This window comes from Falco rusticolus, chromosome 2, assembly GCF_015220075.1.
Source record: "Falco rusticolus isolate bFalRus1 chromosome 2, bFalRus1.pri, whole genome shotgun sequence".
Taxonomy (NCBI): domain Eukaryota; kingdom Metazoa; phylum Chordata; class Aves; order Falconiformes; family Falconidae; genus Falco; species Falco rusticolus.
This window is the reverse complement of record NC_051188.1, coordinates 114,643,799-114,662,159: the sequence shown is the minus strand read 5'-3', so window position 1 is coordinate 114,662,159 and position 18,361 is coordinate 114,643,799. Positions and strand designations below refer to the sequence as shown.

Here is an 18,361-nt window from a genome sequence, read left to right as displayed (position 1 = left end):
AAAATATTTCCAAAACAGCTACAAGTCTGTTGTTCTAAGGAACAGTTTTACAAAGATGAAAACTCTTCAGTCTTTTGGTGAACAAAAGGCTCACAGGTAGGGGAAAAAAGCAAAATTCAAACCCATGTTGCTGTGGGGATTGTATTTCTGATTATTGAAACTTCCTAAAAGAATGGAAACCCAACTACTGTTATTTTCTGAGGAGTTTTTGGATTTCATACAATTCAGTTACCATGTGCTATTACACTTCCAGACATTAGCACAGCACTATGTCGCTTAGGCTTTCCAGGGCATATATTATACCTCTATTTTTCTGGTATTTTAATTTTCATTTCTAAAATGATTTTTATAGATTCTAACCACCTTTACAGTATCACTTTTGAAGACTTTTAAGATGAGAAACATGGGTTTTCTTAGTCATTTCACTTTCTCATGTCAGTTTTTCAACAAGAAATACAGTCTCTAATTGTGTTCTTTTAACGTGATGTCATTACTTGCCTTATTTTGAAGTGGAGTCTTGTTTTCCTGAATGTTCCAGTGTTTCTTAAATTGCAAAAATGTTTTACTGAACACAGTATATCAGCTTGAGCAGTTTGGAGGTCTTGGAGCCTAGGTTTATGAACGCTGTGTGGCTCTGCGCTTCACCTATGGACAGTTGTGTAGGGAAAACATAGGGGGAAGCATTTCTTGTGAGCACATGAAGAGCAAATGCAGAAAGACTTGCAGTGACAACAGACTTTTTAATTGTCAATTAAAGGCTGCAGATTTAGCCATCACATTTATTTTGGTTGAATGGAAAATGAATGCTTTCAACACAAAAGAGGCAGCCTTGATAAGGACTGGAAAGTGGCTGTGGGATACTTCCCAATGTATATTTTGTGAGTGAAAAATGGGGAGAACCGGATACGTATTTTCTTGTGTTGAACTGGCAGCCTTGTGTGCCTCTACAAGAGTCTGCTCCAACCTGACTGGAAGAGCTCGCTGCATTGTACTGGTGACACCTGCCTCTCTTGCTTGTTTTTTTCCTGGGTGCTTTTTCTTAATGACATCTTTTAAAAACTGTTATGCTCTGTTTATCAGGAGGACAGCAGTTGCTGCTGCTTTAAAGCTTTCCTGGATTATTTTTTTTTAATATCTTCTGTTTTCATGCCATTTGTAAGTACCATCGTTGATCCTGACCCTACAAACATGCCATTTGAAAACAGTTGCATAATGGCCTGCCTGTTGTCTATTAATTCAACAATTTAAACCTTAATAAACTTAAATAGTTTATAAATCTGTTTTCTGATATTACACCATGTTTCTGTGCTAGCCGCCAGTAATATATTTGTATGATAAGAATGCTGGGAATTTATCTAACCAGTCAGACTGGCAAATATGGAGCAGATTCTACATTAATGTTGGTTACTATGCTTGACAGATGCCAGAAGAAAAACCTTGATGTAATCTGGTATAATCATACTGCCCAATATCGAAGTAAGCTCTACTCAGAAACATTTATATTTCTTTTCTCTAGCCTTTGTGCGGCTGCTCAATTCCCTCACATGTAAAACGGATTAAGTCATTCAGCAAGGACGATTATGGGCCATCATACTTATTTCACTTAGTTCTAGCCTTTAAACTTAAAGGTATATGTTCAGTGTAAAGACACAGTTTGCTTCTTGCATTTTTCATGTCAATTTTCATTGCAAAATGCAGCATATCTGTGATTTTATAACATCGTTATTTTCCATACTTTTAGTTGCATTTTGAAAGAAGATTAAAAAAAACAAACCTCTTTGTTTTATGCTAATGCATTCCATGTAGCTCACATAGTCTGTGTGACACGGCGCTGCTAATGCAGAACATGAAGCTGGCCTAGCTTTGCCACACCAGCAGAACAGTATGTAAATAACCAGCATAAACAGGTCTGAGGGGAAAAATTGTTTCAGTTAAAACAATCTAAATTGCTTAATGCTGTCTGTAATTGAGCCAGTTTCGAAGTGGGATAGTTTAATTGAACGTATTACATTTTGTGCTATCCCAGCGCTTCAGTTAATCAGCTGATTGTGTAACATTTCTTTTGCCTAAGTTCCTGGCTCCATTTTCTCCTTCCTTACCTTTCTCTGCTTTCTCTCCCTTTTCCTCAACTTCCTTTCTTAATTGTTTTTAAATGGAATAGCAGCTTTGCTTTCCTTTGACCCTCTAATTTCAAATTCACTAACTTGTTTTTATAATTTCTATTTATCTTCATTTTTTTCTTTTCCTCCCCTATGTGTGTGGCCTAGGCTTAAGCACAGAAATAGGAGCCAGAAACTTCACATTCAGATTTCAGTGCAAGCATTCCCTAAGACAGGCCCTGACAGCCTTGCCCGAGGCTAGGGGCAGACTTTGTCACTGCTACTGCCGTTTGGTTTCCCAGGAACAGTGTTAGCCTCGGGAATCTCGCTGAGAATTTGGCCAAAAATTTTCATTTTGGAGCTTTTCAAAAAGGACAATACTTGGGGAACGACATGACAGGATGGGACACGGACGATGGGACAGAGGAAGGAAGTCTCTTTATTTGTTACTGTTTTCTGTTAAAATGCTAGCATCTTTAATTTCTGTTAAAATACTAAGGTATTTTAACTGTCATGTGACACAGAAGGCAGTTTTTAGGAATCTTCATTGATTTCCTAAAATCTTGTTGTCACTGAGCTTTACTGTAATGTCTTCCTTTTGATACATTTAACCAATGTATAGTGTACCCCCTTGCTGATGTCATTCAATATACATGTCAAAAATTTGACTCTTAAAAAATTGGCTTCTCTTTGTAGACCACGTTCTGATAGTTTTCCTGGCTGCACAGCACATGAGCGGCTTCACAAGTGTGACATTAGTATCTAGAGAAAAGTGTTGGTATTTCACTTTTAAGGCTATTGTGTTTGGTTTGATTAGAATGGAAAGATTGAAAAGTTGATTTACCAAGGCTTCCGGGTGACCTTGAGAAGTTAATAAAGATGACGTTGATCCTAATATCCATGGAGGATGGGAACTGCCAGGCTGTTTTGTTTATGAGATTACAGCTTTGGTTGACAAACTGATGAAATAGTATCCTTAAGACTCTTTAAGGCACCTGACTTGGTGCTGATGCTCCAATTAAATATTTGCAAGTGTAATGGCAGTGGGCTAACAGTTGACATACAGAGGGATATAAAAAGACCACATGTGAAACATAATTTCCTACTTGATATATTTCAAGAAAATTAAAAGGATGTATTTTTGAATCAATTTATTTAATTTAACCTCCACAAATAATTTGAAAGAGGACAGAACTGTAGCATATGAAGTTTGCAGATGACTAGAGTGAAAAGTATCGGAATCACCATGTAGATGACATTAAAAGCAGACCAAGTTGCCATGGTTGACAGTGAGCTGCCACAGCGAAGTGGTGGCTCAGAGGGAAAATGTGATTCTTGGATGTATAAATAGCAAGGTACATGTATTCTGTGGATGAACTTGGTTACTAGAGTGCTGAGTCTAGTTGCGGTGTCCATGGTTTATTATGAAAAAGATACTGACAAACAAAAAGGGCTCTGAGAAGAGCTCCAGAACAATTTGATGTCTGGAAATCCTCCCTCACAGGATAAAATTAAGTAGCTTAATAGCATTTAGCTTGTCTAAGAGAAGGTTTTGAAATGACAGGGTTGCAGTTTGAGGAATGACTCTGCCGCAAGATATATAAATGGAATGAGAGTCAAGTGCTTCATGTCATAGTAGACCTTTGACTTGAAGAGATTATTTGAACCCAAGGCCTTTGTAATCTGTCCCACATAAGATCTAGGTTGATCCCGTGGCTGAGAGATGAGGCTTGAGAAATCAGACTAGTAAGCCTGATTTTAAGTAGTGAATCTGGTAGTAGTTTACATGGAAAGATCTTATTTACAAATGTGATAGATTTTTCCATTTCTTGATGAGTTTAGGTAAAGCTTATATCTTTTGGTTAGGTGTTAAAGGCTTGACCCAGGTCTCCCTTGGTGAAATTTTGTGATCTAGATGATGCAGGAGGCCAGCTTTAGTGACCATAAGGGTCTGTATGGTGAGTAGGGTAACTGCTATATATAGAAAAATAGTACTCAAAAGGTCTGAATTTTCAGTAGTCATCTTTTTAATTACCACTTGGGAGCCACAACAGAGAAGAAACCAACACTAGCTAACCTATGGCTCTTGGCAGATGTATAATAAAAGTTGCATAACTACCACTGCTCTGTGGATGTAGTTTGAGAATCCCTGTAATGCACTCTAACTTCATGGAGCTTTTGGTCTTGCACATCTATATTTGATAGTCATATTACACTCATGGTTTTCCACTCGTTCTTCAGGGAGGCTCTTGCACAGATGGATTTTAAAGTACCAGGTGATGAGATCCTTGTTAACAATCTCTATTCCCCTGTTGAAATATCTGGAAGGTATCAGTGTACTGAAGGTATCAGTGTGTTGGCACTAAGTAACATTGGAAAGAAGTCATGATATCAAACCCAAATGAGGGGTTACTTCCCACAGAGGAGCATTACTTTTGTTGAGAGAGAGGTAAAAGGCAGGGGTCATGAGCTGGCATTACACCCAGAATGTGCTGAAATAAAGAAACTGGGAAGAATGGAAACTTAAAAATGACGTTAGCCTAAGTGAGGACTCCAGCAGAGAGTGAATTCAGTCAACAATCCCCAAAAAACACAACAACTTGAGCAAAACTGTTAAGAAAATATTGGGAAGGAGATGTCACAAGTAATGTCATGAAACCTGGATAGATAGATGTATGTGTAGGTCATGCTTAGTTTATTAGCATTATGTCACTAGAGCCAGATGTAGAAGCCTCTTGCCTCCTGGCACCCTGGAGCATCTTTCAGGTGAGGCATTGCGTATTCTCTTAACCACTACGAGTTATGACATTAAATGGCTGAATGGTTCTTGAGTTAATGTGAAGAGAAGACCAGTTAAAAGCAAATAATGCTAGCCTAGTGCAGTAGCAAAGAGGGTTTGATTTTTCAAGGAGTCATTTGTCCCTGAAGAGAGAGAAAAAGATGGCAAAATGGTAGACCGCTATCCTGTGTGGTAGCATCTGGACTGCATGAGAAGTAACTGCTGGAGCTGCTGCACTGGAAGAGACTTTGCTTCTAAGCAGTGGGGGAAGGAGGGAGGCTCAACACCCAGAAGTGCTGTCACAGTGCTGCCCGAGCTGAGCTTTAGACAGCTGTCCCTGGTTCCTTAAGAGACTGCTGATTAATTTCCCCCTTCCCAAACAGCAATCAGCAGCCCATACCTTCTCCTTGTAAAAGAAAACTAAAATGTCACAACAGTTACTTTCAGTTTGGTGAGCTCTGCTTCTAGTCAAGCTTATCAAAACTTGCATGTTTGTGCTTTATTTCACTTGCATGCTGCCTGTAGCTTTTTTTTTTTTTAATCTAACACAACATATTCACAATCTGCTGTGTGCATAACATGGGTGGGGTAGATTAAATAAAGGAAGAAGGGGAAGGGCTTTTAATTTGCAAGTTCCGAGGGATTGTTTTGAAGGACAAGGATGGAGGAAGCAGACTTCTCGCACCATACGGGGATGCCATGAGGGCCTTTTGAAGATGTGATTGTTTGTAATTGTCTCGTTCTGTTTTAGAGGTGGTTGGAAAAGATCTCGGAAACCATGTACTTAAATTTGCTCCATTAAATTGATTTTTGGCTTGATTGCAATGCCTCATGTATGTTAGCTAACCTGAGTTTGAGTACTTCTATTTATATGTGTCTACTTTTTAATTGTGAGCAACAATGCAGAATACGAGCATTCGTCTGCCCCGTAAGAATCTCTAACCTCTCCTGCATAAGCATAATGGTAAAAAACTTGGACCACAAATCTGCATCTCACTCAGAGACCACCTGTCCAGGTATTACAGAAAGGTCAAAACATATTTTCAGCAGCAGAGGGACAGAAAGTGTTAGAAAATCACACAAAGAAAGCTTTGTGCAGAAGATACAGAACAGAATCTTTTGTAACTTGAGTTTAATCTTGATTATTTAAAAATAGGAGTGATGCTAATCAGGTTAGGCATGCTGGCAAGACAGTAGGGAAGAGCAGCAAGACAGCTGAGAAGAGATCCCTTTACCATCACTGAAGATTAACCCATCCATGTTGGATACACTAGTATGTAAGAGAAAAGGGAATATCTGCAGAAACAGCAGCAGAAAGGCCGTACACTACATGTTTGAGAAGTAGTTGAGAGGCTGGGTTTCTAGTGTTAAGTTTGACACTGCCTTTATTACTATGGGTGTTCTTTAGTATTTCCATGCTTTTTTAAAAAAGAAAAATCTATAAAATGAAAGCAATATCTGCCTAAATATGTAAATGGGTGGTTGTGACAATTTGTAGCTGAGTGCCTGTATAGTTAGAAGTCCATGGAAGCAAGTTGGCAGGGCAAAGGTGTTTTCTGTCTTCCTAGGATCATGCTTTGCTCTCTCACCTCTTAAGAGCAAGTACAAGTAGATTCAAAACTGGGGTTAGGTGAGTCCTGTTGCTGGGTATATAATGTAACAGTAGTAGTTTGTGAAGCACAGAGTGGAAGACTGATGAGATTCATCTTTGCAATTTAGGAAGTGCTGAAATGCTGCCTGAGAGCTGGCTGGCTGATCTAGCAAAGCCACGTGGGTGGTTAAACACAAACCTGACTTCTAGAGTGCTGAACTGGAGATAGCATCTCAGTGTCTGCCATGGCAAAGCACTCCAGAAACGCACCGCTCTGGAAAAGCTTAGGGCAAGGATGAAACTCTGTGGAGCCAAACTTCAATAATACAGATGCAGCCCGATTCAGAGGTGAGGGGATGGGGTGAAATCCCTAGTTCACAGTGAGCGTGTATATGCTACCAGTCTGTTGTTTTCAGTTCTTAGTAAAGGCATAAGAATGTGATGGTGTGATATGTAGCTACCAAGTCAACATTTTGTAACAGTACTTAGTTGCAGAGGTTGTCCTGTAGGGAAAAAAAAAGTAAATATATATATATATATATATAAACACCCTCTTGGAATAGGTTTTGGGAAGTGTAATATGTAGCCACTAATGATAGTATAGCATGGACATAGAAGGAAAAATGGAGAATTTATAGCATAAATACTAAATGTCTTGCATATTTCCCAAGAATTAATTCTAATCGTGAATGTCATAGCTCCATAATTGTGTTTACTGCATCTCTGAATATAGCTTCATATGGACAACACAGGCTTACATTACAACATAAAAATGTGTGGCATAATTACATTAGCTTCACCGTGTATGTTTTTTTTTAACGGGGGTGTAGGGTTGGGTGTGAGTCTATGAACTTTACTATTTTATTTTCCTCTTCAGAGAATTTGTGGGGAAGATACCGGTAGTGTTCCAAAATTTGTAATTAGTGAATGTGATTGATGCAATGACAAGAAGGGAAAAAGCCCTGAAAATTTAGGGGATTGGTAGCGGGAAGTGATAAGCCGCACCATTTGAGCCCAACGAACATGTTCTCCCATCCCAAGTGCTGAGTGTGGCACCAGCTACTGTCTGTGGTGTTTAGGCTGTATAAGATCATCTTGACTCTCCAGAAAAACAAAACAGTTTTATCCTAAATAATCCAAGAGGCCGGTTTCCAGCAAAGCGAACTTCTGTGCTGTAAACTTCATTCATTCAGTGCGAGACTTGTTTTTGGTCAGATGCATTTAAATCTGGGTGCTGGCTAAGGGTGGCAGAGGTGCACAAAAAGCAGCTTCAGTGCTGAAGTGAGCTGCAGTGGTGATGCTTGCTTGTCCCTCCCTGTGGCATTCATTGCCCCTTCTTCTGTGCTGCTGCAAATCACTGCACTGTGTGCTGCATCACAGGCTGAATTTTTCCCGATGGAAACTTCTGCTCCCTCCTCGATTGTATCCAAGACCATGGCCCTGTTGGGAGCCCTGCTTGGCTGCGTTAAGTGGGGGAAGAGATAGCCGAGTTTGAGAAGGAAGGAGTGGAAATTTTTAAAGCTGGTTCTGCTGACAAAGTCAGCATGTTGAGGAACTACACCTTAAAGCAAAACGTTAAGGAATGTAGAAACACTAGAATATAAACCATGAAAGGGTGTGAAGAATTGCTTCCAGGTTTAGGTTTATTTTGTGCTGGAAAGTAAAGTTTTGAGACTTTTTTTTTTTTTTTTTTTTTTACTTGTAGATTTTAAGATACTTATCTGCAAAATTGCATTCTTTCAGTTTTGGTATGTACACTATGGAATTTATAGCAATCTGTCCAAGCCTGGCTAGCTAGAAGAAAGTAATGCAGGCATATATTTCAAATACAAAGAAGTAGGAAAGTGAAAAAAGTTTGGGGAAAAAACATGATGTGAAGGGAAGAATATGAGCAAAACAAAGTGATAAAAGAATAGGGCACTGGTGATCTGTGCTGGCAATACTTAACAAAAGCAAGGATCGAATTTGTGGTCTGCAGACCAGTTCCGTAAAGAGTGATATCCTGAAGCCAGGAAGACCGTGTGGTGGAAATCAAGCGTATTATTCTGCTCTGAAGTACAGGGAGTTCCTGTTCATGTCAAGTGTATCAGCATCAGGAAAAGCTATGCAGATTTGAGAAGGATGGGTTTTTTTAAAGAAAAAACTATGAGGGAGAAATAGGCTGTGTGCTGAGAAGCCCTTTTATTGGTGTACCAGCTTGCTCAGTAGTGATTGTGGATTGTGACATCTCCTTCATGACATGCATTAACAGCAGAAGAAATTAATAGGATAGAATATTAATTCATCTGCTCTGTCTTAATGCAGAGGCAAAGAACAGCCCAGACTTGCCTCTGATGCTGTCCCTGAAAAAGCATCTTTGTGTTTATGAATGCATTATGAACGATTACCTGAGGTGATCTGAAAGTACATGGTTTTCAACTTTAAGAGGATCTATAGAAGAGAGGAAGGCGCTTTTCTTTTGATGTATCTGAAAAGATCTGAAAGATCTTGAAAAAAATTGTGGGACAGTTCTGTTCTCGTTTTTGTTCAGGGAATGTTGTCTGTGAGCAGCTGAGAGGGAAACTAACATTTAGTCAGACTGTCTTTTGTATTTCGCATGTGTATCAAAGTATATTTAATTCAGATGTCTAATCCACAATGGGAAGAAAACCTTTCTTTTCCAAAGCCTTACACAGACGTGCTTACCTGTGGTTAACAGTCAGTAGTGGCAGGAGTACTGGTACGTGTAAATCCTTTCTCCAGACCCTAGGAGAATTTCATGAAAATGTAAATATTTTTTATTTTCATTTAAGCAGCTTTCAATTCACCTCTTCATACAAGTTCGGAAATAAGGGTTTGTGCACTTATGAGTAGTAAAGCTAGATTTCTAATTGATGAAGAAGGGTTTTTGAAGTGATAATGACTTCATTGCAATACTGACAACTTTGATATATTGGTGTAAGGTTATTTTTCTTCAGCTTGTGATATGCAATGCAAGAAGTGATGTCTGTTGTTAACATCCTCTAATGTTTTCTTTCATACATTTTTGCTTTTAAGTTGCGTGTAGCGTAATGGTTTTGATTAAAAATGTTCTCTGCTGGGCTTTGCTCAAGGATCATTTTAAGATGGCTGGGGGGAGGGGAGGGGGGCAGGGAAGATGGTTCCCTTCATTCCAAAGATGGGCTCTGAAGGAAATTTGACTAAGGTAAACTGGCAATAAGGACATATGTGACTTTGGGCTTCTGACTTTTAAAATGGAACAGCCGATTTTGCCTTGGTAATAACAATATGCCTGTTGTCCCTTTCTAAAATTTCTTCTGAATTTGCCTGCAAAGCCCCATTAGGTGTGTTTGGTAATGATCTGTTTCATGTAGTAGCTGCATTTTGTGATGATTCCGTCTGCCCTGAATATGTTCCACTTAATCACAGTCCTCAGTATAAGGACTGGGAGTACCCTCTAACTGCCAGGTGTGCCAGATAGAGCTGTGGCAACAAATGCTGCTGTAGAAATGATTGATCAACTATAGTATCATTTTTCCAGCAGAAAATAATACATACACTGCATGGAAAGCTTGGGTTTTTTCAGCTGGAAGAGCTGAAATGCTGTGTACCATTTCTGAACGCTTGAGTTTGAAAACCTCTATATGAAATGAAACAGGCATTTTGCTTCATCTTCAGCTTTTTGGGGCATAGCTTTTTCCATTACAATATGTGCAGAATATGGGCTATGGTTTGGAAAATAAGTTCTTCTGTCCTTTTCAGTTAATGCTCTGGTGTTTAAATTGAATGATACTGTGTTGACTGTCAGGTAGATTTGAATAATGCAAGTCCTCAGTATGATAAAATATCTTTGTTTTTCAGTTCTGAAAACAAAGGAAGTGAAGCCATAAATTTAAAGAGCAACCAAAAGGAAAGCACAACTCAGCCTGCACTTTTGAAGGTACGGTTTTTATTTACTAATATTTAATTGAGCTAAAGCCTACCACCTGTGCTTGTGACTACTTGCTAGTGTTGTGATGTTGGATGTATTCCTGCACTGTAATGCAGCACCTGGTTGCCATATTATGGGTTAATCCATTATACCAGGGTACTTACACACATGCAGAGGACAGAAAAACTGTCTACTTTTGTATTCTTAAAATTCACATCTTCACTTACATTAAGGAAGTGGGAGTCTAGTGCTAATTCTACATGCAGTTAGCCAGTGAAGAAGGAAGCTAAAATTTTTATCTAGCAATGGTTTCAGGCATTCCTCTAAAGCACCATTTCTGTATCATTTATGAAGATCTAACTAGCAAGTCTTTGCCTGCCTGAAGGTCCACTGGTTGCCAGCCAAAACACTGTTAAGATCTTCCTGTTGACAGTCATATGCATGTTGGCTGTTTTTCACCAGTGTTATCCGTGCTTGTAAGCATGTAAGCATTGTAAGCATCTCTGTAAGCATTTTACTGGAGAGAAAAAAAAAAAAAAAAAGGACATGCTTCTCTGCGCACAGGACTTTCTCCTATGTCACTTGACAAAAAGTGGTGGTTGCCTATAAAGTTGTCTTTAGATTTAGTCAAATATCATAAATGATTATGTTGAGGACAGGGCCTGGTGATAACAGCCGTCTTTGCTGCTGTCACATCATGCCCTGCACAGAGCCATTGGAGCAGTTCATTCACTAAGTACTTTAGCTTGTTTGGTTTTGTTGGTTTTTTTTCTTTTTAGCACTTTTCCTAGTCATTTTATTTTAGTGCAGATAGTACTTGGCTACTTACCCAAAAGTGCTAGATTAGTCTGCCAGATTTACTTGGAGATGCAGTAGGCTTTTCAAACACTGAATCTGATATTTCTATCCTGTATTGCATTTATTGAGCACTAATGGTATATGGAGAAGGAAGCAATCTGCTTCCTTTGTGGCCTATAGTCTCTGTGTAGTTGCGTCTTCACTATCTGGGGACCATTTGTTTAGGCTTTGCCAAAGGTGAGGAGACACGGCAGTTGCCTCTGCAAAGACCCAGTTTGGTCCGGCAGGGTTATTAGCTCAAGAACAATTCCATGTTGAATGTAGTTTATCTGCATCAAGGTGAGTAACAGTGCGATGATGTTTGTTCAGAAGCCCTGTGGATTCAAGCCAGCTCTGTCAGTTCTGAGCTCCTGGAAGATGCCACTGAATGGCCTCCTGTACATTTAGCATACGTGCACAGGACTCCAACACCAGGAATTGCTTAAAAGGAAGCATGAAGAAGGCTAGGTCTCAAGCAGGGTGCATACTTGGAGCAAAGGGAGCATATCAGGTTTGAATTACCTAAGAGTGTTTCTTTCTTGCCAAAAACTAAATCTCATTTACTTTCTAATTTAAAAAAGCCCAAATTCAGAATCTTTCTCACTGAATCTAGATTTGTTGCAGTAAAGTCTTCTACTCGGAAACTGTGCTTCTGTAATACTGCACTAAAAGTTGGTGCCAATATTAATGCTGTGAAATTTTGTTCCAAATGTCTGGCCTGTTTTCTTTGTCTTGCCATAACTTTTTATTTACTTATATGGTCTTTAACCTATGTTTAGAAGTCTAAAGCGTTACAGTGTACATTACATTACCTTTGAAATAACACTGGGTGTTTGTATAGGCTTTAGAAGAAAGGTGCGGTTTTCACATTACCAGAATGTGCTGGCTGTTCAACTGTACTGAGGGCTTCCTGTCTGACTGACTTCCCTCTTTCTTAAGCTGATCAAAAACCTTCAGATACACTTGAACAGTTTCATATGCATAGTAATGAGTACTTTTAGAACTATAGTTTTACATCTTGTGTGCACTGAAATTACAACTAGATAGTAAAAACTGAATACAGGGAGGTGGAGAAAGTAATTTATTTTCTACTGCTTGCTGGTGTGTGTTCCCCTTTTTTTTTTTTTTTTTTTTGTGAAGAAAATATTTCAGTTTCCACCTCCACTGCTCCCTACAATACACACTTGGATTCTGATAACACCCCAGTGCCTGGTGCCTGACCTTGGCCAAAATAAACTGTCTTGTACAAAGATCACTCGAATGCAGCTGAACAGTTGGAGACATCTGAGATTTTCATATGAAAGGGATAATGTATGATATTGAAAGACATTCCAGTTCAATTCACTGACTCATCAAGGTTACTATGGGCTGAAAAAAAATGTTTTGTTGTTACGGAAAATGTACTTTGTGAGGAATGTCTAAATCTGTGTACTTACATGGATCGGGTTCAGGCAGGTTCCTGTACATGCCCATGTCTCTGCACTGTGCTTCTACCTTGTCATTTCAGGTGGATGGTGACCAAAAGTTGAAGCCGTACTGTGTGTGTCACCAAGTTAGTGAGTTATCATGTTTCTGATAGACTTACGTGCTGTGATTTTGTATATTCATTGACTGTCTCAGCAGGAGGCTGGGGCAGCTGTAAGTCCGATTCAGCAGCAGTGGTCGGACAGCTAAATTATAGCTGACATGCTGAGCTACGGTAGCTCTTTGGCTCTTCAGAGCACTTCGGTTACCAGTTCTGTAATTCACCCTAGCTATTTTTTTCCCTGCAATGAGGTCTTTAGCTCAGTGGGGAAGGAGACAATATTTTAATACTCATCTTATGCAAATACAAAGCCTGAATTTTCTGTGCAAAGGTGACTATCAATCATCACTTGATCACTTTTGAGAAAGTATTACTGAAATATGTTTGCCAGGTCTATTAATTCATTGCCAGAATACACAGTCATCCCCCGGTATTATTTACAGCTTCTGTTTTGCTTGTTTCTTTGAATTAGAGCTCTTTCTGAGTAAACACTCCATTTGAGTGATGTGATTGTTGAACAGATGATTGTGTGGATGTAAACAGTTCTTGAACTTCATGCTTAGTGTTCTAAGTATCTGCATTACATAGTGTCCAGGTTGTGCTAGTATATCATTAACCTCACATTTAGCGCTACAGGGACTTTGTTTTTAAAAGGAATATTGCAACAGTGCTTCCTGCAAGTTTCACATACTTTTGCTTTTGATAATGCCCTTAAAACAGAGGTTTATAACTGGTTGGCCCACTGTTAGTTGGATCGTGTGGAACAGCTACCAAATAAGCTAACACTGCTACTGTAGCAAGCCATGTGCCGGAGAATGTCATGTTAATACAGTTTCGAAGAAATTATGCAACATCTTGTTGGATGTGCTTGTGCTGCAAGTCTAACCTGGCTCCTGCCTGTATTACCATGTAGTTGCAGCAGTGAGAGGTGCTTGGGTTAGTTGCAGTAGTAGTGGATGGCTTAGGTCCCAGGCTTGCCCTGTCCGAGGCTTTCATCCATCTGAAGTCTTTGCCATGACAGTGTGGGCAAACTCACTTGCCTGCTGATCATTCCCAGATATCCTTCCTGTAGCGGTGCATGGAGGAAATACCACATTATCCCATAACTGATTAGGAAGAAATTCTTAAGCATCTCAGCACAGGAACTACTATGTGAGCTCTGTCAGGCAAATGCAGAAGTTTGAAGAAGTAGATGCATATATGATATACCAAATGTGTAATTTAGACTTCAGTATTTCAATAGCATTAAATATTTAATAATTTGACCCGTAGGCTCAAGCCTGGGCACTAGTCACCTGGGTTAACTAGAGGCAGTATCAACCTTCATAGAAAACATAGGAGCAGAAAGTACTGTGAGCATTATCTAGCCCACTGCGCTGCCCCGAGGTGAGATCCCTTTATCTACCTGATAGAAGTTTGTCTAACTTGTTTTCAAAGACCTCCAGGGATGGAGATCTCCAAGATCTCAGCAACTTCAGCAGACAACTGTTCTACTGCTTTCATAAACCTTGTAATTACAAAGTCTTTTTCTTAACATCCCATCTAAAGCTTCCTTACTACAAATTAAACCTGTTGCTAATTGTCCTCTGACAAGTACTCTTGTATACTGTGGAGATGGAGATGTGATTATTCTGTAGCCCTGCTTTCCCACATTAATTTCAAGGTAACATAAAGATGGTTGTATTTAAACAGGAGACATATTAAAATTTGATGGCAAGGTCTGCAATTTATGTGATAAGATGGAGACAGATTCTTTTTGGAGTTGCAGCAAATAGGAGAAGAGGCAACGGGCGCGAGTTGGAACATGAGAAATTCTAGTCACCTGTAAGATATTTTTTTTTTTGTTCTTTTTTTCTTTTCCTTTTCCCCCCTTTAAAAAAAGCGTGGTCAGATATTGGAACATGTTGCCCAAAGATGTTGCAGAATCTTCATCCTTGGAAATACTCAAAACACAGCTGGGTGAAGCCCTGCTCTAACTGGAGCTGCTTTGAGCAGGAGATTAGACTACATGAACTCCCCAGCCACATTCCTTTCAGCCTAATTTGCTCTGTAATTCTCTGTCACATCATTTTTCATCTGGTGTGTGAGCTCACGTAAGGTTTTTTTTTTAAAAAAAATGCCACAAACTTGCTGAATATATATAGCTATTCTTACTGAATGTCCCTAATTCTGACTTTATAATTAGTTTCAAGTTCTACACAAAGTTAGAAATCAAAATTAAGCCCAGTGGCTTGGTTACCCACATACATTTCCATATAGCATGGGGGGGTTTATATTGTCATTGTTTTATTTTATGTTGTCTTACTTCATATGAACATTACCAAAGTAATGTCTGCTCAGCCTGTGTGTGGATGCCTGCTGAATGCCTGTGTCTTAGACCCAGTAATTAGAAATCAGAGAGACGGATTCTTTGTCTTTTGGGAGTCAAGGGAGGTGGCCTATTGCTGGCAATCATGAATTTTTGGAAAATCTGAGAGTTACCTTTAAAGATTGTTGCTGACCACAAGTGAAAAGCAAAACCAGAATGGTTTTAGAGTTTGCATGACCAGGATTTCCCTTGTGGAACCTGAAAGCAGATCTTTTTCTCTTTGACAATGATGTAGACTCTTGTTGAAATGGAATTTCATAGGCGTACATAGTACCTCCTGGTTTCCCAGGATGCTTTGTTGAATTAATGGTGTTATCAGCTGTATGTGTTCAGGAAGATATTTCAAGATCATCCTATCTAAAATCTTGGTAAATTCCTTTATCATACTGAAGATTTTTAGAAAGGATGAGCCTGAAATAGAACTCTCTACTACTTCAGTTCTTCAAAGAAAGGGTCTTGAGCAGGAAACTTCACTTCTGAATGGGTGGGGGGAAAAAGGGGGGGGAGGGGGTTAAACCTTGCTCAGTCAGGCACAGGAAACTGCTGAGACAGCAGATGAGAAGCAGAAGCTGGTGCCAGGTGCTGTAGGCTGCCAGTAGGATGTAAGTATGGGTGGAAATTGCACTGTCTGACCCCATTCTCAGTGTATTGCCTGCTTGTGCACACCTTCTGCATTGGAAAGGTGAATTTCACCTTTATTTTTTTAATCTGTTTTCAAATATCAGGGAATAATTGAGTAAAAGAGGATTAAAATTATTTCACTTTTGTGAAATCATTTTCACTAGAAGGCAATAGAAGTGTAATACTGGGAGAATTTAGAGGAAAGAACAGAAATAAGATCGACAATTAAATTCTGTTGTCTCTGGCTCCATGCTAGACCTTGTAGTAATAAGGCAATGGTTACATGCTAAGAAATGAGTACAATTCTTAACCTTCAATCACAGCTTTACAGTAATTTCAGGAGAAAATTCAGAAGGGAGAAAATTTAAACTCTGCAAATGGTGTAAACAGAATTTTTTAAATCATAAAGTGAACTGCCATTCTAGAGGCTTTCACTGAGTTTACAGTTCTTTACAATTCCCTGTAAAGGTGACCTAACAGAAACTTTACTTCATATTGTACCTCCTTTTTCCTCTACCTTTTCATTTGAAGTGTTCACCTTTACCACTTCGGGGTTTTTTCTTTGCTCAGGGAAGGCGAGTCTGGATGCTTCCTCTGGTTTTAGGAGACCATTACAGAGTTTCAGAGAGTGTTTGTTTCATCTTTTCTTTACTCATCTGACAAACTAAATTTACATTAAGGACTCCTTGGTGTTTCAAGAATTCAAATGGGATAAACAAATTTTTAAAGTCACAATGCTGAACTTTCAACGGAGGCAGTTGTCTTTCCAAATGGTAAATGTTAAATAGTAATTGAATTTAAAGAGGTTTATTTTTAAAAATGCAAAACTGGTACAGTTTAACTAAAAGTCCATTCCTGTTTAGCTTTTAGCCCAATTATGAAGATGCCATGATTTCCTTAGTTTTCTAGTTACTCTTGTCTTCCGGGGTTGTCATGACCTGATTTTTTTCATGTCAAAACACGCAGGGAAAGGAGGATGTGGAAGGAAAACATCACAGTATAAAAAAGCCAAAATATTCAGAGGTTCAAAGCACAGATTGCTTGTAGAGATGGAGAACTCACCTTTAACTTAAATCCCCCCAAAGCCTGAAGGCTGTCTTTATTAATCTTTGGGGTTTTGCTTTTTTGTGATTGTTTAAAAGGTGTTTTTTAGTTAAGACTAAACAGTTTTTGACAATGGTGGAGCTCCCTTGCATCATCTCCATCCCCACTCTAATTACTGGCATAAATAGGAAAACCCCGCTTTGCATGTTTTTTTAAATCCATTTTTCTCATGGACTCTAGCAACAGTGGACTTTTAGGAGTTCTGTGCTTATTCTGTATTTCACATTCTGATAGTACATGTTTCCTGATTATTTTTTTTTTAATATTATGACAGTTTTCTTAAACGAGTCTTGTTCCTAATCTATGTCTCACTATGTCTGGTTCTTTTTAATTGGGTTTCTGTATGCATTGCCTCCTGTTGGTTGGGAATGCCCAACTTCTTTTCCTCACAGTAGCTGGGAAAAAAAAAAAAAAGCTTATTTTGTGTGTGGATTGACTGTACCTCAGCGTGTCCCACTCATTGCAAACAAGTGGGCGATCACACCAAAGATGCTTTAGCTTCCCAGAGAAGGGAAATCTCCTGAAGAACATACAGTAGTGATTCATTGTGAGGATGTGCTAGTCTGCCAGCAACTGGAGCTATTTCAGCGTGGATTTTGTTTAGCATACAATGTTTACATACTGTATCACTGTTCAAATTAAATGGGATGCTCATAATTGTTAAATGAAATGCAACCATCTTAGCTATGTTGAAAGGTCACAGTCAAGGCTAGGAACATGGTTAATTTTCCAGTATTAGAGGGAGCAATGCCTAAATGTGCTACTTTGTGCACCCAACACTTTAATCTGAAGCTCTTAAACTATTTCTGCTTGCTAGCAAACAGAAATTCTGGAGTAGTGCTCTGACTGTTTCTCAGATGAATAAATTGGGATGTTGTGGTTAAATGGTTTGTTGGAGGTCCCTGGGGTGAATCACTGATGATCCTAAAATCCTGATGACTGGCCATCCTCTCTCACAGGTGCAGGTGGGATGGGGTGGTTCAAGTGCAGGAGTATATCTGCACGATATGCAGAATGTCTCCATCAGCAGCTCCCAGTGCGGCAGGACAGGCGGTCTGTGAGAGGTCTCCATGCAGCTATCTAGAGTTTCTGCTTTGTGATGAGCCTGTATTCGTGGGGAGTGAAATTCGAAATGTCTGGCTGTTGTGGCTGGAAGCTAATTCTGTGTTCACAGAGATCTTTGTTTTAGTGCTGTTAACGTTTTCATTTCATTCACTTGTTAGGGCAATAAAAGAGACTGTATCCTTGGCAGACAGACATAACCCCTGCCAAATGAGAACCTCTGGCAATTTGAACTTTTGCCACCCGACTGCCGAGAGACGGTGGCTACCGGGGTGGCTGTTCCCAGCTGGTAGGGAGGTGAGGCAAACCTGGCAAAGCAATCCCTCTTCCAGGTGCTTGTTGCACCGCTGGAGCTGCTCTCTGCCCTTCAGGGGGGCTGTTCACGCTGGCAGCAACCCCTGTGCCTGACTGCCTAGGTGCACTTAGGCTTTGGGCGTATGTCTGTGCTACAGTCAGGGGTGGATT

The 18,361-nt window shown here is 39.5% G+C and overlaps 1 protein-coding gene across 1 annotated transcript in view; it reads left to right on the top strand.

Annotated features, from left to right (window-relative positions):
* CRYBG3 (crystallin beta-gamma domain containing 3) overlaps positions 1-18,361 on the top strand; it is a 94,264-nt gene that overhangs the window by 4,870 nt on the left and 71,033 nt on the right. Inside the window, exon 2 of the mRNA XM_037378078.1 lies at positions 10,310-10,388. Within this exon, the coding sequence (XP_037233975.1) occupies positions 10,310-10,388 (79 nt within the window). The remainder of the gene's footprint in view (positions 1-10,309; positions 10,389-18,361) is intronic.